This window comes from Balaenoptera physalus (genome assembly GCF_965194825.1).
Source record: "Balaenoptera physalus genome assembly, chromosome: 10".
NCBI classification, from domain to species: domain Eukaryota; kingdom Metazoa; phylum Chordata; class Mammalia; order Artiodactyla; family Balaenopteridae; genus Balaenoptera; species Balaenoptera physalus.
This window is the reverse complement of record NC_138889.1, coordinates 105,643,012-105,669,110: the sequence shown is the minus strand read 5'-3', so window position 1 is coordinate 105,669,110 and position 26,099 is coordinate 105,643,012. Positions and strand designations below refer to the sequence as shown.

Genomic DNA, 26,099 nt, shown 5'->3' with positions numbered 1-26,099 from the left:
GGTAGATACTGGGGCTGAATGTGGTGGTTTCCCTACTCCCCAGGGGCTCCCAGGAGCTCATTACAATATTATTATGTTGTAATGAGTGGAATAATAGTAAAGGTTTTAGTGGAAATAGGAAAGTGGGTTCTTTTTATTGAGTCCCTAATATGTGTCAGACACTGTGCTTTGAGATGGGTATTAGATTTATAAATAAATGGAGCTACAAATGGTTAGAAATTTATCCACAGTCACATTGTGACTAAATGGTGGAGTTTTTCATTTATTCCCTAACTGTTTATTGGATGTCTACTCTCTGTGGGCACTGTTCTGGTTCTTGGGGGATATAGCATTGAACAAAAGAGACAAAAATTTCTGCCTTCATGGAGCTTACATTCTAGAGGTGAGAAAGAAAGGATTTAAGCCCTGCTGTCTCTCTTGATCGCTTTTAGTGTACCGTGCAAAGTGATGGACTCAGAGGATGGGGTGGGCGATCAGGACAGAGGGAGGGTGAAGGTGATTGTTGAAGGATGAGCAAGTGTTTGCTGGAATCAAGTGGAAGAAACATTTCAGGCTGTGAGAACAAATGGTTGAATAGGCTGTATATTTGAAAATTTGGAATCAAGACAGGACAGGACATGAATCCTAACTTTCTCCTAGGAGGAAGACCAATGAGTATAAATTTACCTGGGAGGATGAGGAGAATAAAGAATTAGAGGAACGAAGGCAGTAGGGCGAATGGTGAAAGGCTTTGACTTACAGGATGGAGATTTTTTAGCTTTCAGCCATCAATCCATAAAATGTTTTTGTAGTTTTTTTTAATAAATTTGTTTTATTTATTTTATTTTATTTATTTATTTTTGGCCACGTTGGGTCTTTGTTGCTGCACGCGGGCTTTCTCTAGTTCCTGCGAGCGGGGGCTACTCTTGGTTGCGGTGCGCGTGCTTCTCATTATGTTGGCTTCTCTTGTTGCAGAGCATGGGCTCTAGGCGTGCGGGCTTCAGTAGTTGTGGCATGCGGGCTTAGTAGTTGTGGCTCGCAGGCTCTAGAGCATGGGCTCAGTAGTTGTGGCACACGGACTTAGTTGCTCCGCGGCATGTGGGATCTTCCTGGACCAGGGCTTGAACCCGTGTCCCCTGCATTGGCAGGCAGATTCTTAACCACTGTGCCACCAGGGAAGTCCTTGATTTTTTTTATGTAGTTGCTGTCATGATATGTTTATGTACTGTAATGAAGGCATTCATCCCTGAAGGATGAGGTAACATCCTTAAAGCAACACTCGGGGATGTTGACTTGCATGATCAACCTAACAGGCAGGAAAGGTTGGAAGGCGACATGGCTAAAGGAGAGGGCCCTGAGGTTTTGATTAAGGGATCTATGAGATTGGGGGGCAGGTTGTCCAAGATGCGAGGATAAATCAGCAAAGGAAATTTACATGATATCTAGAAAAGGGTGAGTGGAAATAAGATTTTTACTTGGATGATCAATAATATAGTTCTCTTGTCTTAGGAGGTGAGAGATAAAGATAGTGTGGTGAAAAATGAGCAGCTCTATTTGTTTAAATTAAATTATTAGTGATGTGTACAGTTTAAAATGATTTTTCCCTTAAGTGGATCCAAACCAAAGGAACAAGATCTTTTAAAATCCGGTGTGCCCAGTATACTGTCGGAGAGAAATGCAGGATCACCCCAGCTCCCGCAACTAAATATAGCCTGGTTCTCTTCTTTTTCACTTTGCTATAGGCAGAAAGAGGAAGAGGTGAGGGAAGGCTTTATCACTTTTTTTTAAAACTATCCTTCTTAGCGGTCTTCATCTTCTCTTGAAGTGCAATTCGTTGTCTACAACTGCATACATTTTTGTCATGTGATTATTCTATCTTGTTTGTAGCCCAGGTAACTTTATCTTCCATACCTGTTGCCCTGACAACATCACCTGCATCCTTAGGGTGGTAGCTTTCAACTATATTACGGTACATATCATTCATCCTTTTTACAGTTGTTTATTGTGTGCCTGCTTTGTATCAGTACATTCACACTGCTCAGTAAACTTTAATAGTGAAATAGATAAAAGTGAAAGAGCCAGTACCATGAACTTAATTGTGAAGTCCTGGGGGACTGTTGTATTGGTTACATTTCATAGAGCCTCCAAATAAGTGATTTAAACAAGGTAGGCATTTTTCTTTCATATGAAAGTGAGCCAGCATGGCAGTTCTGCTACACCAAGTCCTCAGCTCTACCTCTCTTGTTGCTCCAGTATTCCTAGGGTGTTGCCCTCACGTGCCTGGTCCAGGGTGACTCGCTCCCACTTTCACATATAGCGAGCAGGAAGGGGGAAGATGCATGATATGGAAGTTGCTATATCATTTCCAGTCAGAACTTAGTCACACAGTGATACCCTACATACAAGGTTGGGTTGGAAATGTGTTTCTTCTGAGCATTTATATGCCCAGCTAAAAATATATTACCATAGCAGGAGGAGAAAATGAATATTGGGGGAGCAACCGGCCATCTCAGGGACTTTGGTATTGCTTTGAGTACTGCACAGTACTTAACCTTGTGGCTTATCCATAAGGTGTGAATAAATTGTTCTCATTTCTTCTTTGATATAAAAGACTGAAGGTCTTCAGGTCCTGGATGCACCTGCTGTTATGGCAATAAGAACTCTAAGAGATTATTTACAGAAATGTTTCCTTTTTATAATAGGAAATAATGGGAAAGAAAAGTATTAGTATATATGTATTATAATGCTAGAATGACATTGAATCAATGTTTATAAATTGTTTTCCAACAGTTTGCAAAAAATTAAAAAGTGGCGAGAACCCTTTTGTTGCTGTCTGATACAGTAAGTATAAAAAGCGAGCAGCGGGGCTCCCCTGGTGGCGCAGTGACTAAGAATCTGCCTGCCAGTGCAGGGGACACGGGTTCGATCCCTGGTCCAGAGAGCTCCCACATGCCGCGGAGCAACTAAGCCCATGTGCCACAACTACTGAGCCCACGTGCCATAACTACTGAAGCCCACACACTGTAGGGCCTGCATGCCGCAACTACTGAGCCTGTGTGCTGCAGCTACGGAAGCCCGTGTGCCTAGAGCCTGTGCTCTGCAACAAGAGAAGCCACCGCAATGAGAAGCCCGCGCAGCGCAATGAAGAGTAGCCCCCGCTCGCCACAACTAGAGAAAGCCTATGGTCAGCAACGAAGACCCAATGCAGCCAAAAAAATAAATAAATAAATAAATAAATAAAAATAAAAAGTGAGCAGCAATTCCCATACTTAAACTGGCAGTCAAGCTGTTTTGTCGACTTTGCCTGCTGTGATCATTCAGCCTTCAGTGCTTCCCAGATGAAAGTGTTTCTGGGACCATGTGTATGATTTTGGCCAAATCTGCCTACCTGTTCTATGCTCAACTTAATATTTGTCCTTCAATTTACTTTATGTTGATTAGTTTTTAAAACTTAGCCTCCTTCTAAGCAATAATCCATTAAAACATGGTTTTGTTTCCTAATGTTTAATAGTCATTAAAATACGTAATTATTAAAACAAGTGTCCTTTTAACTACCTAAAAACATCTCCTTTAGTACGTACACTTAGGGAAGGGAAATAGTGCTTTGCCTCATTTCATAGGCCCCACTGCTGTTTTTTTGTAAACCTTCCATAAATCCACATAGCTAAGTGGCTCTGAATTTCAAAGAATTAATATCTTTGTGCTTTCAACTCTAGAAGAGAAACTACTGGTTAGTGCTTAATTTTGAACTAAAGAATTAATTGTCCCTAAAACCTTGACTAGGTTATTAAGAGTGATTTGCAAAACATAGCCACCTAAAGATCTTTTCAAGCTTTTCTCCAGAACCTGTTGAGAAAGACGCTTAACTTTTGTAAGCCTTACTTTCTTTATTTTTCAAATGGGGCAGTATTATTTACCTCGTAGGGTTCTGAGGATTAAGTAAAATGATGTATTTAAAAGGCTTAGGGCCTTCCCCGGTGGTCCAGTGGTTAAGACTGCACTTCCCTTGCAGGGGCCGCGGGTTAGGGTTAGGGTTAGGGTTTCCCTGGTCAGGGAGCTGAGATCCCACAAGCCACGTGTTGTGGCCAAAAAAACCCCCAAAAAAGCACACTTAGCAGTGGCAGTCACCCTTTCTACTATTGATGGACGTTTGGGTTATTTCTAGTTTTGGACCATTTTGAGTAAAGCTGATGTGAACATTCTTGTATATATGTCTTTTGGTGGATATACACATTTATTTCTCTTACGTGTATACCTAGGAGTGGAATTGCTTTATCATAGTTATGTTTAGTTTTAGTGGATACTGCCTAACGGTTTTTTCTATTCCTATCAGAATGTATGAGAATTACAGTTTGTACCACAGTCTCTCCCACAGTTGATATTGTCAGTCTTTGAAATTTTAGCCACTCTGATGGGTGGGCAGTGGTATCTCATTATGTTTTTTTTTTAAAGTAATTTATTTATTTATTTATGTTTGGCTGCATTGGGTCTTCGTTGCTGTGCGCGGGCTTTCTCTAGTTGTGGCGGGTGGGGGCTACTCTTTGTTGCTGTGCGCGGGCTTCTCACTGCGGTGGCTTCTCTTGTCGCGGAGCACGGGCTCTAGGCGCGCAGGCTCAGTAGTTGTGGCTTGTGGGCTCTAGAGCGCAGGCTCAGTCATTGTGGCACACGGGCTTAGTTGCTCCGTGGCATGTGGGATCTTCCCGGACCAGGGATTGAACCCGTGTCCCCTGCATTGGCAGGCGGATTCTTAACCACTGTGCCACCAGGGAAGTCCTGGATATCCCTTTTTTTAAATCTCCTTTATTTGGACATGGAATTTTGTAGTTTTTTGGTTTTTTTAAAATTTTATTTACTTATTTATTTATTTTTGGCTGTGTTGGGTCTTCGTTTCTGTGCGAGGGCTTTCTCCAGTTGCGGCGAGCAGAGGCCACCCTTCATCGCGGTGTGCGGGCCTCTCACTATTGCGGCCTCTCTTGTTGCGGAGCACAGGCTGCAGACGCGCAGGCTCAGTAATTGTGGCTCATGGGCCTAGTTGCTCCGCGGCATGTTGTGGGATCTTCCCAGACCAGGGCTCGAACCCGTGTCCCCTGCATTGGCAGGCAGATTCTCAACCACTGCGCCGCCACCAGGGAAGCCCTGGATATCCTTTTTTAATGAAATGCTCATTCATAATCTTTTACCCATTGCTATTTTTAAAGGTGAAATGGTTGTCTTTTTCTTTTCTTTTTCTATAATGATTCTGGATATGAGTCCTTTGGATTTAGGTGTTAGGAATATTTCCTCCTAGCCTGTGACTTGCATTTTTACTCCCTTAAGGATGTCTTTTAATGAACAAAAATTCTTAATTTTAATGAAGTCGAATTTGTCATTTTTTTCTTTTATGGTTGGTGCTTTGTTCCGTGTTTAAGAAGTTTTTACTCTTCCCATGTTAAAAAATACGTATTTTAAAAATATTTGAAACTAATTTTTTTTCTCTACAACAACATAGGTGAGGATATGGAGAGTGCAAAGCCTTGTCCAGTGCAGGTTGTTTTGGTTCAGAAAGACCAACATGCCTTTGAGCTAGAAGAGAAAGCCTTGGCCAGCATCCTCTTACAGGAACACATCCGAGACCTTGATGTGGTGGTGGTGTCAGTGGCTGGTGCCTTCCGAAAGGGCAAGTCCTTCTTTCTGGACTTTATGCTACGATACTTATATTTCCAGGTAAAGTAGAATTATTTCATTTCAAATTAGAAAGTGAGACTGTTATGTCCAAAAGAGCAAACTAAGCTCATGAATTATCCTTGATGTGTAAAGTTACTCGAAATTTTAGACTTAATAGAAATTTCTTATTTCTCCTATAGAAGGAAGGTGGCCGTTCAAATTGGTTGGGTGACCCAGAAGAACCGTTAACAGGGTTTTCATGGAGAGGGGGCTCAGACCCAGAAACCACTGGGATTCAGATCTGGAGTGAGGTTTTCACTGTGGAGAAGCCAGATGGGAAGAAGGTAAGGAAGAAAAAGACTTATAAACTAACAAACACAGCAAAATGAGAACTTTAATGTGTAGCCTGATAATCCAATTAAAAATGATTTTTATCAGAATGATATAAGTGCACGTTTAAAACTAATTCATGAATATAGTTTAAAAGGTCAAAGAGTAACATAAGGCTTCTAACGAAAAATAGCCGTCAGGTGCCCTAGTCCTCCGTCTGCTCATTTTCACTTCCCAGAGGCTAATGCTCTCAGCTGTTCAGATGTTACTTCTGTTCTTTACACTCTTACTCCTGTGAGCATTCACTCCCCCCACCCCTCCAGCTGTCAGCAGGGCATCTTACCCACCTCATCGAGCCTAGTAAGCTTCAGTTGTAGAGCTTCTCCCCAGGTTTCTTTGTAAGGGTCAGCAGGGGCAAGTCATGTGTCTCCTAAAGTGGAAGAGGGGATTTGGGGTTATGACTGTTTCTTCAACAGACTTTAACCCATTCCTTCTGTTTTTAGCCTCACCCTAAAGCATGTCTTCACAGCTGTTTGTGCCTCTCATTTTTGAGTCTTTCCAGGGCTTCAGGTTTCATATCCCCCCTTCAGGTTGTTCAGCTTCAGCCGTTTCCTTGATGTTAAGTAATTAAATATTTTGAGAGCTGGACAGTTGATACACGACTTTTTTTTTTAATGTTTACTTATTTATTTATTTATTTGGCTGCGCTGGGTCTTAGTTGCGGCACGCAGGATCTTCGTTGCTGTGTGCGGGATCTTTAGTTGCAGCATGCGGGATCTAGTTACCTGACCAGGGATCGAACCTGGGCCCCCTGCGTTGGGAGCTAGGAGTCCTAACCACTGGACCACCAGGGAAGTCCCTGATGCATGACTCTTGATCACTGTTTCCACAGCTTCTGTTTTTTTTCCTTATAAATTTCCTTATTCTTTTAATGTTTTGTTTGTTTCTCTTTTTTTTTTTTTTAGTGAAGTTTCAGGAGAAAGGTATATTGGAAAACCCTCCTTTTTTTTTTTTAGCATAGATACACATGCAGAAATGCGTAGCAAAATGGGGAGATTATCACACATTTTTTTTTAAGAGAAGAGAATGTAGGAGAATAAGGAGTTTTTGGAATATAACATTAGAAACTTTTGCATGGAAGAATCTTTAGATATTATTTTATCCAGCCTTTAATTTTTTAACAGCTTTACTGAAATTTAATTGATGTTCCATTTCTCCCCTCCCAGCTTTTGTGCTTTTGTCACTGTTTTACTTTAATAACATTGTTTTTATTTTTGTTTAAATGGTCAATTATCTTTTAAAGATATTTAAATAATAAGAAAAAAGCCATATATTTACCCACGCAGTTACCATTAACTGCTCTTCACTTTTTGTGTCCAGATTTTTATCTATTTTTTGTATTCATTTTTCCTTCAGCCTGAAGGACTTCTTTAATATTTCTTGTAGTGCTGCTCTTCTGGTGCAGAATTCTTCTAGCTTTCTTTCTATGTTTGAAAAGTATTTTGCCTTTGTTTTGAAAATATTTATGCTGGGTATAGAATTCTAGGCTGGCAGTTTTGTCTTTCAGTGCCTCAAAGATGTCACTCCCCTGCCTTTTTTTTTTTTTTTAAAGATTTAATTTAGGGCTTCCCTGGTGGCGCAGTGGTTAAGAATCCGGCTGCCAATGCAGGGGACACGGGTTCAAACCCTGGTCCAGGAAGATCCCACATGCCGTGGAGCAACGAAACCTGTGCGCCACAACTATTGAGCCTGCGCTCTAGAGCCAGTGAGCCACAACTACTGAGCCCGTGTGCCACAGCTACTGAAGCCCGTGCGCCTAGAGCCTGTGCTCCGCAACAAGAGAAAGCCCACACGCAGCAATGAAGACCCAATGCAGCCAAAAAAAAAGATTTAATTTTATTTATTTTTTTGGCTGCGTTGGGTCTTCGTTGCTGCGTGCGGGTTTTCTCTAGTTGCGGCGAGCAGGGGCTACTCTTCATTGCGGTGCACGGGCTTCTCATTATGGTGGCTTCTCTTGTCGCGGAGCACAGGCTCTAGGCGCGCAGGCTTCAGTAGTTGTGGCACATGGGCTCAGTAGTTGTGGCTTGCTGGCTTAGTTGCTCTACAACATGTGGGATCTTCCTGGACCAGGGATCGAACCTGTGTCCCCTGCGTTGGCAGGCTGATTCTTATCCACTGCGCCACCAGGGAAGTCCCTCCCCTGCCTTTTTGCTGACATTACTTCTGCTGAGAAATTGCTGTTTTCCTTATCATTGTTCTTGTGTGTCTAACGTGTCTTTTTGTCTAGTTGCTTTTATGGGGTTTTTGTAGTCTGACTGGAGGGAACAGGTGCTGTTCTTGGCCCTCTGTGAGCCTTAGGTAGTGTTCCCTCTAACCCTTTTGAATGGCTCTTTCTCCAGCCTCAGGTAATTTCCTTATTCACATGGGCTGGTCAGGACTCAGCTGAACACTTGATGGGTACCCTCTGTAGATCCCTGGTGTTCTTTGTCTCTGTAGCTCTCTTCTCAGGTGCTCTGCCTAAGAACTCCTGTTTCCTTGGTCTTCCTGACTCTCAGCTGTATTTCCTGACTCAGAATCTGGTGGCTCTCCCTGGGTTCCCCCTCCCTGTGCCTTGGCCAGTTAGCTGGGTCAACTGTAAAGCTCACCTCATCTGTGTCCTTTCTTTCAAGGGTCATTATCCTTTGTTACCCGATGTCCAGTGTCTTGAAACTGTTGTTTCATATATTTCGTCTGTTATGTTTGGTTTTAGGTGGGAGGGTAAATCCAGTCTGTTATTCCATTTTGACTGGAAATGGAAGTCGAATCTTCATTTTAGAGGTGCTGTAAAATGACCCAGTGAGTTGAGGGCCTGCTGTGGGTAACATAGCGACTCTTAGAGACGGCACCACAACAAGGCCCTATGACCTTCATTTCAGTTCTTGTTTTCTGTATCATATTCTGTTTCTACATTTCTGGTAATGTGTGGTAGGCATTTTTTTTTTAAATTTTTATTGCAGTATAGTTGCTTTACAATGTTGTGTTAGTTTCTGCTGTATAGTAAAGTGAATCAGTTATACATACATATGTCCACTCTTTTTTAGATTTCCTTTGCATTTAGGTCACCACAGATAGAGTTTCCTGTGCTAAACAGTAGGTTCTTATTAGTTATCTGTTTTATACATAGTAGTGTATATACGTCAATCCCAATCTCCCAATTCGTCCCACCCCCCGGTAGATGCTTTCTTAATTTGTTTTTAGGAATAAATAATTATTGTTGACTATGTGATCCCTTTGTACAGAACTGGTGGGCCTCATTTTAATTTTGGGGGAATGTGGTGTATTAATTCTCCTTAAGAGTTTAGGAAATCTCTACAGTGTTAGTAGTAAGCAGGCTTTGCTTTTAGTTATCTGACATTTATAGTGCCCTCATTTTTTTATCTTGTTGAATTGACTCCTCTATAGAGCTCCATGTTTATTGACATCATTTTGGTTTCCTGCCCTTTAAAAAAATTTAATAGACTTTATTTTTCAGAGTAATTTTAGGTTTATAGGAATATTGATCAGGAAGTGCAGAGTTCCCCCTTCCAGTTTCTCCCTATTATTTACATCTTTTGTCAGTGTGATACATTTGTTATAATTAATGAACCAGTATTGATAGGTTGTCATTAACTAAAGCCCATAGTTTACATTAAGGTTCACTCTTTGTGTTGCACGTTCTGTGGGTTTTGATAAATGTATAATGATATGTAGCTACGATTACTGTATCAACAGAGGAAGTGCGCTGCCCTAAAAATCCTCTGTGCTCCACCTGTTTGTTCCTCCTCCCCTCCCTGAAATCCTGGTAACCACTGATTGTTTTACTGTCCCCATAGTTTCGTCTTTTCCAGAATGTCATATAGTTGGAATCATATAGTATATAGCCTTTTCTGATTGGTTTCTTTCACTTAGCAATGTACATATTTTTTTTTTAAATTTTATTTATTTATTTATTTATTTTTGGCTGTGTTGGGTCTTCATTTCTGTGCGAGGGCTTTCTCTAGTTGTGGCAAGTGGGGGCCACTCTTCATCGCAGTGCGAGGGCCTCTCACTATCGCGGCCTCTCTTGTTGCAGAGCACAGGCTCCAGACGCGCAGGCTCAGTAATTGTGGCTCATGGGCCCAGTTGCTCCGCGGCATGTGGGATCTTCCCAGACCAGGGCTCGAACCCGTGTCTCCTGCATTGGCAGGCAGAATCTTAACCACTGCGCCACCAGGGAAGCCCAGCAATGTACATATTTTTATGGTTCCTCACATCTGTTTGTATTGATAGCTCATTTCTTATTTCTGAATAGTATTCCACTATATGGATGACCACAGTTTATCCACTCACCTACTGAATGACATCTTGTTTGCTTCCAAGTTTTGGTAATTATGAGTAGAGCTTCTGTAAATATTCATGGGCAGGTTATTGTGTGGACATAAGTTTCAACTCATTTGGGTAAATACCAAGAAGTGCAGCTGTTGGATTGTATGGTAAGATTATGCTTAGTTTTGTAAGAAACTGCCAAACTGTCTTCCAAACTAGTTGTGCCATTTTGCATGCTCTCCAGCAATGAGTGAGAGGTCCTGATGTTTCATATTCTCGTTAGCATTTGGTATTGTCAGTTTTCTGGTGTGTAGGGATACCTTGTTGTGTTTCTAATGTGTTTTAAAAAAAATTACGTTCAGACATCTAGCAGGATCAGGAGTGCTTTAAAAAAAATCAATATTCCTACACCAGAAACTAACACAACATTGTAAATTAACTATACTTCAATTTTAAAAAATTAATATTGGATAAATGCTATACTGATAAGCAGTTCTTTAGAAGTTAGCCAAATAAAAGTTTAGCAAGATTGTCTTATTTTATACTTGGTGAGGTTTTAGCTTAGAACTTGTCTAATTAGAAAGCCACCTACAAGTGGAATTACTGGGTCTGAGAATGCCCATTTCCTCTTTTTCTAGCTATTGCCAAATTGTTCTTGAAGGTAGTTATGGTATTTTACTATTCCACTACATGATATGAGAATACTATTTCCCTGAAATATGCAGCACTTTAAGTATACTTATGACTCCCATTCCTCAAAGAGCTTCTCTTTAGTATGTCTTCTTTTTCCCTCTGTTTGGCCTCATTTTTCTCATTAGCAGATGCCATGATTTTCTCTTTTTCATTGAGGTATAATTCACATACTATAAAATTCAACCTTTAAAATATATAATTCAGCAGTTTTTAGTACACTCACAAGGCTCCGCAGGTATCACCATCTAATTCCAGAACATTTTCATCACCCCCAGAAGAAACTCAGTCACTCCCCATTTCCCTCTTCTCCCAGCCCATGGGCACTATCGATCTACTTTCCTCCTCCATGTTGGCTGTTTCCTACAGATGGAGTCACATAACATATGGGTTGTTTGTGTAGCCTCTCGTACCCAGCCCAGTGCCCTCAAGGCCCATCCATGATGTAACACTAGTAATGACTAATGATGTTGAGAATCTTTTCACATAACCATTTGTGTATTTTCTTGGGAAAAATGTCTGTTCAAATCAAATCCATTTTTTAATTGGGTTGTCTTTTTGTTGTTGAATTCTTTACACATTCTGGATACTAGACCGTCATCGGGTATGTGATTTGCAATTATTTGAAGTCCAGTTTGTGTATTTTTTTTTGGTTTATTGTGCTTTAGGTGTCATATATTAGAAACCATTGCCTAATCTGAGGTCATGAAGATTTACACCTATGCTTTCTTCTATGAGTTTTGTGGGTTTTGCTCTAATATTTCGGTCTTGATCTGTTCTAGTTAATTTTTGTATATGATGTGAGGTAGGGATCCAAAACCATTCTTTCACATGTGGAAATCCACTTGTTCCAGCCATGATTAGTCTTTTTTTTTTAAACCTTCAGTTTTATTTTTGTTTTTAATTAATTAATTTATTATTTATTTATTTTTGGCCGTATTGGGTCTTTGTTGCTGCGTGCGGGCTTTCTCTAGTTGCGGTGAGCGGGGGCTACTCTTCATTGCAGTGCGCGGGCTTCTCTTGTTGAGGAGCGTGGTCTCTAGGCACGCAGGCTTCAGTAGTTGTGGCTCGCGGGCTCTAGAGCACAGGCTCAGTAGTTGTGGCCCACAGGCTTAGTTGCTCCGTGACATGTGGGATCTTCCCGGACCCGAGCTCAAACCCGTGTCCCTTGCATTGGCAGGCAGATTCTTAACCACTGCGCCACCAGGGTAGTCCCCATGATTAGTCTTGATTGGTCGTTTAGTTTGACAGTATCCTCTTCACAAAACCGCTAAAGTATGGGTAGATGAAGTCTTTTATCATTAGGTTTCAGTGTATTCAGGCTAGAAACTTCATTTCATTTGAATTGATCTTTTTTTTCTGAATAGTGCTTTCTTTTGGTTGAATTTATATCATATGTATTCAATCACAGTAGTGCGTTGGGTATATGAAAATCCATAAATATATGTTATTAATGGACCCTGATATATAAACTATATAAAATGATTTATTATTATTTCTAAGAATAAAAATACTTTTCTAAGTAATAAAAATGTCATTTCTAAGAATAAAAATTTTGATTTGTATTTGTTATCATAAATCTTACTTAAATATGTTTTTGACTATGGCATTTCTCTTCTTGTATTCAATAGAGCTTCATAGAAAGCTTCCCTTCTGGCCTTTGCAATAATTTCGGTATTGGTAAAGAACTAGGCACTTGCTGATGAATTTACTTATTTTTCTGAACATGTTAAACCCTGTCCTCTTTTGGAACCAGTTATGCATGAGTTTGAAAAGTTTTATTTTTAAATTATATGATTGAAAATTATAGCAAGTTGTATAAGGATTATAAGGTACTATATCTTATTTAACATTTTGCATACATCTAACTTTTAAGGTGGGAACGTTCATTAAGGCTTCATGAAACCAGATTACATAGAGTGAATGATAGCCTAGTTTCTCCTGCTTTCATTTGGCATCTGTGGTGTGGTCTCTCTTTCATAAAGATTGAAATAAATGTTCATTTTATTTTATCAAACAACCAGAAAACTCTAGAAATTTGAGAGAAGAATGCAGCCTTGCAGGTAAATGCCAAAAATATCCCACACCATATGTTTTATTTATTTATTTTTTGATTATGATTATGCCTAAGTTTAAACTAAGTCAATTAGTTAATTGACTTAGCCAGTCCAAATGACTGGCTTCGAAAGTGAGCTAATTGACTTCAACATTTGGCTGTTTTGATTGTTAGGGTGATTTTCCCCTCTTTTCATATTGCTTTGTATACCTCTATTTTGTATCATATCACCGGGTGAGAGCAGATAATCTTCTCCAGCAAAGTTCTCTGTTCAAAAATAGAAGGCAGCTGATTACTTCCATTTATTGAAAAAAATTCACGTATTAAGTGGACCTGCGCAGTTCAAACCCCTGTTGTTCAAGGGTCAACTGTAATTATACTTTTCTGATAGAACCTACGAGCAGGTGCTTAAGCCTCATTTAAATATTACCTGTACTTTTCAATTTCTCCTTGCGTGTCTTCCCTTCTCACTTTTACATATTTTGTTTGTGTTTCCTTTTTTTCATAGGTTGCAGTTGTTCTGATGGATACCCAGGGGGCATTTGACAGCCAGTCCACTGTGAAAGATTGTGCTACCATCTTTGCTCTAAGTACCATGACTAGCTCTGTTCAGGTAAGGCCATTTGACTAGGAAAAAAGTTTGTAGAAGAAATAAGATGAAGAGAATACATCTAGTTTCAGTTATTGTTCTGTTATCAGCATTCCTATGGTGATATGTAAATGTTCTTTTTAGACTACAGATATAAGTTAAGTTCTTACAAGCTTAAGAAGGAGCCTAAACTATTTTTCCATTTTGGTCATAAATATATGTAGTATATTCCAAGAAAAGTCTGAAAAGTGAAAATCGAAATTATATCATTTACATCATACAGGAAATGTAGATTTGGTAAAAATTGAAGAAAACTATATTTTAAAGTGTAAAGGAAAGATTATGTGATTTCAACATTATATGCATAGTTTTCCAAAAGACAGATGTTATTACTGTTTAAACAGACCTCGTATTCTTATATGCAGATCTTTAATTGTACAAAGCTTCTGTTCAGTCCTTTAGGCTTATTTGGGATTCATTTGAAGTAAGCTAGAGTAGAATAAATCTGGACTTTTGTTTTCTAGATTTATAATTTGTCCCAGAACATTCAGGAAGATGATCTTCAACAGCTACAGGTATATATTTCTCATAAAAATGTTAATATATCATTTAAAAGTTTTAAGGCTAAGATACGTTTTACAACTGAGTAGTTTCAGCCAAAGATTGAAACTTGGAGGAAGGCTTGGGGTTCATGGTAATCCTGCACTCTGTATCTGTGGCTGGAGTGGTCAGGGAAGGCCTTAGTGAGTTGAGCTGGGAACCAGAAGAAAGTGGGTGGGTCAGTCCTGCAGATATGTTGGGGGGAGGGGTGTGGGGAGTGGTGCAGGGGAGGGGACAGCAGGAAGAAAGACCCTGAGGTGGAGTGTGCTTGGCGGGATCCAGGAACAGCAAGGAGGCCAGTGGGTGGGGTTGGAGGGTGAGACAGGAGAAGGCCAAGTGATGAAGTCAGAGAGGCATTCAGCTTCCAGTGATGCCCTACCTTTGTAAGGACTTGGGCTTTTCCTCTGGGTGAGATGGGAACCATGTTTTGATCAGAGGAGTGATATTATTTGACATATTATGAAAGGATCACCCTGGCTGTTGTGCTTAGAATAGATTTTTAGAGGCACAAGTGCGCATTCAGTGAGACTGGTTATGGAGCTATTGCAATAATTCAGGCGAGGTTAAATAAATTCATATTTATAAAATGCATAGGATCATGTGCCTGGAAAACAGTATGTGCTTAATAACTGCTAGCCATTATTTATACCTATCACTGCTACTGTTATTAGTCATTGTCTCTTCTTCTCCATAGTAGCAGTTCTTTTTTGGGGGCTGCTTTGGGTCTTCGTTGCTGCGCACGGGCTTTCTCTAGTTGCGGCGAGTGGGGGCTACTCTTCGTTGCAGTGCGCGGGCTTCTCATTGCGGTGGCTTCTCTTGTTGCAGAGCACGGGCTCTAGGCGTGCGGGCTTCAGTAGTTGTGGCACACGGGCTCAGTAGTTGTGGTGCACGGGCTCAGTTGCTCCACGGCATGTGGGATCTTCCCAGACCAGGGATTGAACCCGTGTCCCCTGCGTTGGCAGGCAGATTCTTAACCACTCTGCCACCAGGGAAGTCCCAATAGTAGCAGTTCTTCTACATTTTTCTTGTAAAATCCTCTTCATTGAGTATTCCAGAGTTGGATGCAATTTGGCATGCTTCTCTAATTCTACTCCTCCCACCGGCATTCAAGAAACATATCAATACCAGAGTGGGGGTGTCTTTTATTATAGAAATTACCTTGAATTAGTTCTAATTTCTATTTCTTTTAAAAAAAAAAGGAAATAATTCCTAAATTTTGGTTCTTAATGTTACTATTAGCAGTTACCTGTACTTCATAATTGGTGGTTCTATACCAATGCCATCGTTCAGTGGTTGAGAGCTGTTGCTCCATAGTACATATCCTTCAAAACTTGAGTTTGACACCTTTTCACCTGAAACTTATTCCTTTCTAAGCTCCTTTTTTTGGAGTGCCTAATTTGTGTGAGGCAGTGGACCAAGTGCTGTAGATACCATAGTATGTGAGGTAGACATGATTCTTTATGGATTTTGTAGTCCAGTCAGTGAGAGGGTACCTAAATGACTAGGCATGGGTGATGTATTGGGACTACTGTCACAGAGTACCACGACCTGGGTGGCTTAAAACAGTAGAACTGTATCATCTCACAGTTGTGGAAGCTAGAAGTCGAAAATGAAGTGGTTGACAGGGCCACAGTCTCTGCGAGCCTGTGGGGAGAATCCTTTCTTGCCTCTTCCTGGCTTCTAGTGGTTTTTTGGCAATCTTTGGCATTCCTTGGCTTGCAGCTGTAACACTTCAGTTTCTGCCTCTGTCTTCATGTGGCTGTCTTCCCCCTGTGTCTGTGTGTCTTTGTCGTCCCGTTGCATTCTGTTCCCTGTGTTTCTGTTATGTCTTCTTATAAGGACACTAGTCATATTGGATTAAGTCTTACCCTAATGACCTTATCTTAACTTGAATAATCTGAGAAGACCCTTCATCCAATAAGGTCACATTTCACAGGTACCAGGGATTAGGACTTCAACCTATTTTTTGGGGGGGTGGGCACAACTCCATAACAGGTGATAAGGATTATGATGCAGTTACGTAATTCTCCTTTGATACTATTCTCAAGAGCTCCACCATCCTGTGGTTCCTCAAACCCAAGATGTGTTTAAACATGTCTTTCCCATAATCATTTCAAAACTAAACATTCCTGATTCTGTTAATTATGTCCTACTGTAGGGGAGGAAAAAATCTTTACTCATCGTAGGTTCTTGGCTGAAGCAGGGATTGAATGGAAGTGCCTGCTTTGATGAAGAGGACTGGGACAGGTGTCAAAGTGCTTGATGAATGATAGGGAATGACCACATGTTTGCAGATGGATGGCAATAAAGAATGGGGAAAGAGATTATTCTACAGAATGGTGCAAATCCTAAAGGAGTAGGGCTTTTTACCAGAAGATGGAGGATGATGGTTGAGAAGTGATAAAGGGGAGCAGGGAAGTCACCAACCCCACCTTTTGATCTGGAGACACATGGGATGTGAGAGAATAACAGCTGCTACTTCAGATATTTATGGGGAAAATTGTGCCCTCAGGTTTTGTTAAAGCAGGGAGGTAGAAGAAATTCTCAGAGAAGGAGCTGGAAATTTAGGAGAGTGTTCATTGTGGCTCTGAAGTTGCAGGAGAAACAGTGGAATTGTCTGAGGGTGGGGGAGGGGGGACCGGAGAATTAAGTGGCTGGTCGTGCCAGTGCCTTCGACTGTGAAGCCGGAGGGGGGATGTGACTAGGGTTAGGGCACTGGTCAGTGAGAACAGGGATGGTGGGTCGGATGGATTTTACGCCTATGGAGGGTGACCGCTGGGCCTAATGGCCAGAGGCCTTGTCTCATTGGACAAGGCTGATTGATGGTAGATCTAGAAGTTGAATAAATATAAATTTTATGAAAGAGACAATAGTTTTCTTGTGTACCTGGAAATTCACAAGAATCAACTGGTGAACTATTTAGAACTAAAAAAAAAAATTCGGTACCAATCACAAAGTACAAATACAAAAATCTGTAGGCTTTCCTATCTACCAACATTAACCAGTTTAAAAATGTAATGGAAAACATTTGCTGTAGCAAAATATTAACAACTTGGAATAAATTTAAGGAGACCTGTATGAAGCACTTCAGTGTTGTATGAAGCATATAAAAGATTTAACCACATGCAGGAATACACCTTGTTTCTTCTGTAAATATCTATATTTCATATGTATCTTCTATATGTGGAGCTAACACGTTTATTGCTTACTCTGTACCAGACACTGCTGTGTATTTTATAAATGTTACCTCATATGAGACTGAGTATTATAAAGTTGTTACTTCTTTCCCATTAAACAGAATCATAAAGGTATTCTTTTGGGAACTTGACAGAGTTCTGAGATTGTTCTGAGATTCATTTGGAAAGTTAAATTGTAAAACCGCCAAGAATATTACAAGGGGTGGGGGAAATAAGAGAAAACTGACTTAGGACATCTTATAAGGCTATAATTACTGCAACAGGGCACTGGTTCAGGGAAAAATAGATTAATGTGATATATACTTATGATACAGTACATTTTCATATATTTCATTCTACTTAAGAATATATAATACAGAAAGGATGGATCAGTCAGTAAATGATGTTAGGATAGTTGCCTATGTATTTAGATACAATAGAAATTAGATGCCTACCTTGTGCTATATACGAAAATAAATTCCAGATGATTAAATATTTTGATGTAAAAAAAAAACCATAAATAACTGGAAAAAATAGGCCAATATGCAATATTGAGGGAGAAATTTTTTTAATAAATTTATTTATTTTTTTGCTGCATTGGGTCTTCATTGCTGCACGCGGGCTTTCTCTAGTTGCGGTGAGCAGGGGCTATTCCGTGCGGTGCATGGGCTTCTCATTGCCGTGGCTTCTCTTGCTGCGGAGCACGGGCTCTAGGCACACAAGCTTCAGTAGTTGTGACTCGCGGGCTCTAGAGCGCAGGCTCAGTAATTGGGGCGCATGAGCTTAGTTGCTGTGCGGCATGTGGGATCTTCCTGGACCAGGGCTCGAACCTGTGTCCCCTGCATTGGCAGGTGGATTCTTAACCACTGCTCCACCAGGGAAGCCCTGAGGGAGAAATTTAAAAAAAAATATTTATTTGCTTATTTATTTGGCTGCATCGGGTCTTAATTGTGGCACGTGGGATCTTTTGTTATGGCACACGGGCCCTCTAGTTGTGGTGCGAGGGCTCCAGGGCACGTGGGCTCTGTGTTTTGTGGCACGTGGGGTCTCTAGTTTAGGCATGTGGGCTTAGTTGCCCCACGGCATGTGGGATCTTAGTTCCCTGACCAGGGATTGAACCCACATTCCGTGCAGTGGAAGGCAGATTCTTAACCACTGGAGCACCAGGGAAGTCCCGAGGGAGAATTTTTTAAGCAAGATGTCAAAGGAAGAAGACAAAAGAAAAAAAGTGGCTAGATTTGATTCCATGTAAATTACAAAAACAGGGTTCTGAACAGGAGTTCGTTACCTATTAAGTGCTGAGGGAGAGAGATGCCGAGGTATCAGAGGTCCCAGCCTGGGGGATTGGGAAAGGTTTCCTGGTGGAGATACTCCCTTCACTCTGTGCCTTCTTCATAGAGCCTAGAATTAAGCTCTCTAAATGGGTAAGATGATATCTATCATTGTAATACTTTTTCTCTTTTTAAAAGTTAATAATGTATAATATTACTTATGAAATTAGAAATATTATCCTTTCAAAAAATTGGGCACTTTGGATAAGGCTGAAGTCCCCCTCTCCCCCTTCCCAGAGGTAACCACTATGCCGATCAGTTTTGAATATATCCTTTCTATTCTTTTCCTGCGTTTCTGTAAACAGGTATGTATCCCTATAGGAAATATATGACATGTGACAACAAGCCCTTATCCAAACGCTTTGAGGCTACAGGTGTTTTGGAGTTCAAATTTTTTTGGATTTAAAATTAAAAAATTTTTTTAAATTTACTTATTTTGCTGCGCTGGGTCTTCGTTGTGGCACTTGGGATCTTGGTTGTGGCATGCGGTATCTTTAGTTGCAGCATGTGGGATCTTTTAGTTGTGGCATGTGGGCTCTTAGTTGCGGCATGCAGGATCTGGTTCCCTGACCAGGGATCGAATCCGGCCCCCCTGCACTGGGAGCACGGAGTCTTAACCGCAGGACCACCAGGGAAGTCTCGTTTTTGGATTTTAGATAGATAATATGGTGCATATATTATAGCATGATGTCTAGGATAGGAATGGGCATTTGGTTAATACCTTCTAATTAAACACATTAATATTTCTGCAGTGAAATGTGTCACTAATTATATGAAATAGGATAAATAAAACCTATTTAAAGCCTTATATCAGTTTAAGGCAGACTTTCCTCCAAATGAGTTTGCTGCTTAACTTGGGGTTTTAGAGCTTTTTGGATTTCAGAATTACAGATAGGAAATCATAGTTGTATATAGTTTTATAGTGTGTTTTGTCTTTTTTTATATATAGTATTTTAATTTACCAGGTACTTTTTTTTTTTTAATAAATTTATTTATTTTATTTATTTATTTTTGGCTGCATTGGGTCTTCGTTGCTGTGTGTGGGCTTTCTCTAGTTGTGGCGAGTGGGGGTTACTCTTCATTGCGGTGCATGGGCTTCTCATTGTAGTGGCTTCTCGTTGCAGAGCACGGGATCTAGGTGCACGGGCTTCAGTAGTTGTGGCGTGTGGGCTCAGTAGTTGTGGCTCACAGGCTCTAGAGTGCAGGCTCAGTAGTTGTGGCACACGGGCTTAGTTGCTCTGCGGCATGTGGGATCTTCCCGGACCAGGGATCGAACCCGTGTCCCCTGCATTGGCAGGCGGATTCTTAACTACTGCGCCGCCAGGGAAACCTGTACTTTTTTTTAAAAAACATTTATTTTTAACATGGTGATCTGTATTCATAGTTTAAAAGTCAGTAGTCTTGCAGTGTTCATAATGAGCATCCTTTCTACGTCCCATTCCCTTTCTCCAGAGGCAGCCACTTGTACTCCTTTTGGCTGTGTCTTCTGCTATTTGTATCTACAGTTTTAAAGAACGTGCTTATATTGTTCCTTCTGGATTTAAAAAATTAAGTATTATTTCTTATATAAAATTAGGATTTCTCTCTCTTTACAACTCCTACCCCTCACTCAGTCTCCTTCCTCTCATCTTCCCAGTAGTTAACGTTGCAATTTTTGGTTAAAAAAGTATTTGTGGGCTTCCCTGGTGGCGCAGTGGTTAAGAATCTGCCTGCCAATGCAGGGGACACGGGTTCAAGCCCTGGTCTGTGAAGATCCCACATGCCATGGAGCAACTAAGCCCGTGCGCCACAGCTACTGAGCCTGTGCTCTAAGAGAGCCCACGAGCCACAACTACTGAGCCCACATGCCGCATCACTGAAGCCCCCGTGCTCTAGAGCCCGTGCTCCACAGCAAGAGAAGCCACCAGAATGAGAAGCCCGCGCACTGCAAAGAAGACCCAACACAGCCAAAAATAATAAGTTAATTAAAATAAATAAATTAAAAAAAAAGTATTTGTATTTGCCTTATTATATGGATATATGTATATGTTCTTCATAACTGAGGTGTCTTATATCACTCTTTTCATTAGTTTAGTGTTCTGTGCTTATCAGTAATGTGTCTGCAAAGGAGAGACTCAAAAAATGTCTCAGTCTGATCTTAATACTTTAGGTTCTGTTTTATTTTTCCTTGGGGAGGCATGACTTCTTGGCCTGTGTTTTCTTCCTTTAGTCTGGAGTGCTTCTTTTAGACCTGGGGCATAGCCGTCATCCTAGTAATTTATTTATGTATTTATTTATTTATTACAATTATTTGTTTATTTGTTTATTTATTTATTTATTTTGGCTGCGCCAGGTCTTAGTTGTGGTACGCAGGATCTTTGTTGCGGCATGTGGACTTCTTAGTTGCGGCATGCAGAACCTTAGTTGCAGCTTGTGGACTTCTCAGTTGTGTAATGTGAACTCTTAGTTGTGGCACGCATGTGGGATCTAGTTCCCCGACCAGGGATTGAACATGGGTCCCCTGCATTGGGAGCATGGAGTCTTACCCACTGGACCACCAGGGAAGTCCCTATTTTCTTTTTTTTAATAAAAAATTATTTTTATTATTTTTGTGTGTGTGTGATAAAAACTTTTAAAACTCTTAGCAACTTTCAAGTATACAGTACAGTATTATTAACTACAGTTGACCCTTGAACAACATGGAGGGTTAATCTGCATATAACTTGGCATATTACCCTTAAGTTTCATCCATGTTGCCACAGATGACAAGGTTTCCTTCTTTTTAAAGACTGAAAAAAATTCCCTTGTGGTATATATAACCCATTATGTATATATATATAATATACATAACATTCTTCTTATCTGTTCTTCCATTGACAGACACTTAGATTGTTAGATTGTTTCTGTATTTTAGCTATTGTGAATAATGCTGCTATGAACATGGGAGTGCTGATATCTCTTTGAAATAATGGTTTTGTTTCCTTTGGATATATACCAAGAAGTTGGATTGCTGGATCATATGGTAGTTCTATTTTTAATTTCTTGAGGAACCTCCATAATGTTTTCTGTAGTGGCTGCACTAATTTACATTCCCACCAAGAGTGGACAAGGGCTCCCTTTTCTCCACATCCTCTCCAACACTTGTCTTTTTGATAATAGCCATTCTGACTGGTGTGAAGTGATAGCTCATTGTGGGTTTGATTTGCATTTCCCTGATGATTAATTATGTTGAGCACCTTTTCATGTGTCTCTTGGCTACATGTATGTCTTCTTTGGGAAAAGGTCTATTCATGTCCTCTGCCTGTTTTTTAATTAGATTTTTTTTTTTTTTTGGCTGTTGTGTTGCATAAGTTCTTTATATATTTTGAATATTAACCTCTTATCTGACATGATTTGGGAATGGGAAATATTTTCTCCCATTTGGTACATTGCCTTTTCATTTTGTTGATGGTTTCTTTTGCTGTGCAGAAGCTATTTAGTTCGATGTAGTTCACTTGTTTATTTTTGCTTTTGTTGCCTTTGCTTTTGGTGTCAAATCCAAAGATCATTGCCAATACCTATGTCAAGGAGCTTACCACCTATGTTTTCTTCTAGGAGTTTTATGGTCTCAGGTTTTACATTCAAGTCTTTGATCCATTTTGAGTGAATTTTTGTGTATGGTGTAATATAGTAGTCTAGTTACATTCTTTTGCATGTAGCTGTCCAGTTTTCTCAACACCATTTATTGAAGAGACTCTCCTTTCCCCATTGTGTATTCTTGTCCCCCTTTTCCAAAATTAATTGACCATATATATGAGGGTTTATTTCCGGGCTCTCTGTTCTGTTCCATTGATCTGTGTGTCTGTTTTTATATCAGTACCGTACTGTTTTGATTACTATAGTTTTGTAATATAGTTTGAAATCAGGGCCGGGCAATTTCTTTTCAATTCCTTTCTCAGTTGGATCCCATTTAATCTTTTGTTTATTCTGTCCATCATTGTATGCATTCTCCAGTAACTTCCTGAGAAAGGCTGCATAGGAGATAACATTTTTGAGGTCTAATAAGTCTGAGCATGTGTTAATTTTATCCTGGAATTATAGGAAATAATTTTGTTTTAGAATTGAAGGCATCGTTCCATTACTTTCCAGCTTCCAGTGTCTCAGCTGAAGTCCCACATCATCTGATTCCTTTGTATGTGACCTTTTTGTTTCTCTCTGAAGCTTTTAAGATCTTCTGATTCTTGGCATGAATTTTCATGGTTATGTACCTTAGTGTGGGCTTTTTCTTCATTCTTGGTACACTTATGTCCTCAGAAAAATAAGATGTTGCAACTGTTACAACCAAGAAATAACAGGATGCTGGTATAAAGCAACCTTCAGAAAACCAGAGGGCTTCCCTGGTGGCGCAGTGGTTGAGAATCTGCCTGCCAATGCAGGGGACACGGGTACGAGCCCTGGTCTGGGAAGATCCCACATGCCACGGAGCAACTAGGCCCGTGAGCCACAACTACTGAGCCTGTGCGTCTGGAGCCTGTGCTCTGCAACAAGAGAGGCCGCGATAGTGAGAGGCCCACGCACCGCGATGAAGAGTGGCCCCCGCTTGCCGCAACTAGAGAAAGCCCTTGCACAGAAACGAAGACCCAACACAGCCAAAAATATAAATTAATTAATTAATTAATTAAAAAAAAAACAAAAAAAACCAGAAAGAGCTCCTGGAAATTACAACTATGACAGCAAAAATGGAAAATTCAGTACAGGAGGAGTTAGAAGGTAAATTGGAGAAAATTTTCCTAACAGGTTGACTAAAAAGATGGAGAGTAGAAATCAGTAGCAGGGGGGCAGTGGAGCATCGAGAGAAGAGAAGAGGAGAGGAGAGAGATAGAGGGGGGAGGAGAGAGAAGGGAAAGGCGTGGAAAAGAGGAGAGGGAGGGGTGGAGGAGAGGGAAAACGGAGGGCACCGAAAAATAGGAAAATTTGAGGATCAATTCAGGAGAGGTTTAACATGTTGGTAATCGATATTAGTAAAACAGAACACAGAAAATGGAGGGAAAGAAATTATAAAAGGATTAAGATGATGTTCTAGAATTGAAAGACATGAGTGTTTTGTCTTCCCTGCTATAAGCTTTTCTCAAAGGTGTGGTGGTCCCTGGTCATCTGTATTTAAGAGTGAGCCACTAAAATACCAACTGGGAGCTTTTGGTAAGAGATTGGGCCTTTTGTACTGGTTTGGATCACCAGTGAGATCATTGGGCAAGATTATTTAGTTATTTTGTTGCAGCCCCTAAATGTCAGTATTTGCAGACTATTATTCTTGGGTTGTCAGTTTCTCCAGAGACATCTTTAAACTCCTGCCTGGGTAGGTAAAGCTTGCTGTGGCTCCAGCAGGGTGAGAGGCCCAAGGAGTCTCACTGTGGCACATGTAGACTTGACTTAAGTACCTGTTTCCAGTAAGGTAGGGGACTTACTCCCATCTTCAGCTGAGTTTGGTTTCAAAGTCTAAATTCTTTTTGGTTCACTTCCCATCTTCTGTGGGGGCAGGAAGGGGATTGAAGCAGGGGGAGGGAGCAGGATCTGGGAGTGTCGGTGATCTCTCCAAAGACTTCCAGCCATTTCCTTAGCTGTCAGCCCAGCTCCCTCACGCCCTCCTTCAGGGTGACTGGTGCTTCTAATTTCTGAGCCTTTCAGGGATTCTGCTGAGAGACTCTGCTTGTTCCTTTCTGGCCCCTGCCTCACAGATTTCTTAGCAGGGCGGAGAAAGCCAAAACCCGAGACAGTTCTCATTTGTTTTCCTTCCAGCGTGTTTGTGACAACTCCTCTTTTTCATATCATTTCTGATCCTCTCTGTCCTGTGAGTTTACAATTTTTTTTTTTTGAGTTTACAATTTTTTTTTTAAAAGATTACCGCTTTATATCTTTTTTTTTTTAAATTAATTTATTTATTTACTTATGGCTGTGTTGGGTCTTCGTTTCTGTGTGAGGGCTTTCTCTAGTTGTGGCAAGCGGGGGCCACTCTTCATCGCAGTGCGTGGGCCTCTCACTATTGTGGCCTCTCTTGTTGCGGAGCACAGGCTCCAGGCGCGCAGGCTCAGTAATTGTGGCTCACGGGCCCAGTTGCTCCGTGGCATGTGGGATCTTCCCAGACCAGGGCCCAAACCCGTGTCCCCTGCATTGGCAGGCAGACTCTCAACCACTGCGCCACCAGGGAAGCCCCGAGTTTACAATTTTTAAACTTCGTTTTGCTTTACTTTTTAGTGAGGCTTCATGAAGAAATAGAGGTAAATGTATGTGTAAACCCTGACTTTAAAGAATTCATTCATTGGGTCATTTGAATGGCATGCATCCTACAGGCCCAGTACATGCTACTGTTGCTGCTGGAGGTCCCGTAGTGCACAGAACAGACAAACGTCCTTGCCCTCACGAAGTTTAAATGCTAGTAGTGAAGACAGACACTAATCAAGATAAATAAAGGTATATTATGTTAGGTAGTGAGACAGGTGAAGGAGAAAAATTTCACAAGGGCATGGGGTAGGAAATATTATGTGGAAAACTGTAATCTTTTTAGGTAGATGGCCATGGGAGGCTTCATTGAGAAGGAGTCGTTGGAGTAAATACCTGAAGAGGTGAGGGAGCTGATTGTGCAGATGTTTGGGGGAAGAACAGTGCAGGCAGAAGGAGGAGTGAAAACAAAGGCCCTAAGGCAGCAGTGTGCCCTGCAGGTTAGAGGAACATCAAGGAGGGCCTTGATCCAGTGTGGCTGGATCACACTGTAGGGACTGGCTTTTATCCTGAATGAGGTCGGAGGGTTTTGAGCAGAGGTATGATGTGGTCTGACTAACCTTGTGTATGACAGAGCCACCGTGGCCGCTGTAGTGAGAAGAGCCTGTGGGGGGCAAGGGCTGACGCGGGAGAAGCTATTGCAATATTGTAAGCCACATGGAAGTTGTGAGTGGTTGGATTTTGGGTTTGCTAATGAATTGGGATAAGAAATGTGAGAGAGAGGAATAGTCAAGATTATTTTAAGGTTCATGACTCCTGCGGGCTTTTGAAACTGTAGAATTTTGGTCTCATATAAGTACTGTTCAGTCTGTTAAATGAATTATTTGCTATAGAATAGCCATAGAAATACTTTATGTAATATTGCCTTACAAACCATAACTCTTCTTTTTTTAAAGCTCTTCACAGAATATGGTCGTCTGGCGATGGATGAAATTTTCCAAAAACCCTTCCAGGTAGAATATTAACTATAAATTTAAGTCATATCTTTGTTTTAGTTCAGAGATGAGCAAACTACAATCCACAGGCCAGATCTGGCCAGCTGCCTGCTTTCATATGACCTGTGAGTTAGGAATGTTCTTTTTTACATTTGTAAATGGTTGAAAAAAATCGAAAGAGGAATAATATTTCATGACATGTGTAAATTATTT

General features: G+C 40.7%; 1 protein-coding gene across 3 annotated transcripts in view; it reads left to right on the top strand.

Moving 5' to 3' along the window:
• ATL3 (atlastin GTPase 3) overlaps positions 1 to 26,099 on the top strand; it is a 54,934-nt gene that overhangs the window by 6,651 nt on the left and 22,184 nt on the right. For 2 of the 3 annotated variants that reach the window (XM_082477173.1, XM_082477174.1), the window contains exons 2-6: positions 5,468 to 5,682; positions 5,823 to 5,966; positions 13,530 to 13,634; positions 14,135 to 14,185; positions 25,848 to 25,904. In XM_082477173.1, the coding sequence (XP_082333299.1) occupies positions 5,468 to 5,682; positions 5,823 to 5,966; positions 13,530 to 13,634; positions 14,135 to 14,185; positions 25,848 to 25,904 (572 nt within the window). Of the gene's footprint in view, positions 1 to 2,770; positions 2,821 to 5,467; positions 5,683 to 5,822; positions 5,967 to 13,529; positions 13,635 to 14,134; positions 14,186 to 25,847; positions 25,905 to 26,099 lie in introns of those variants that run through there. The other variant, XM_082477175.1, reaches the window with a different exon arrangement.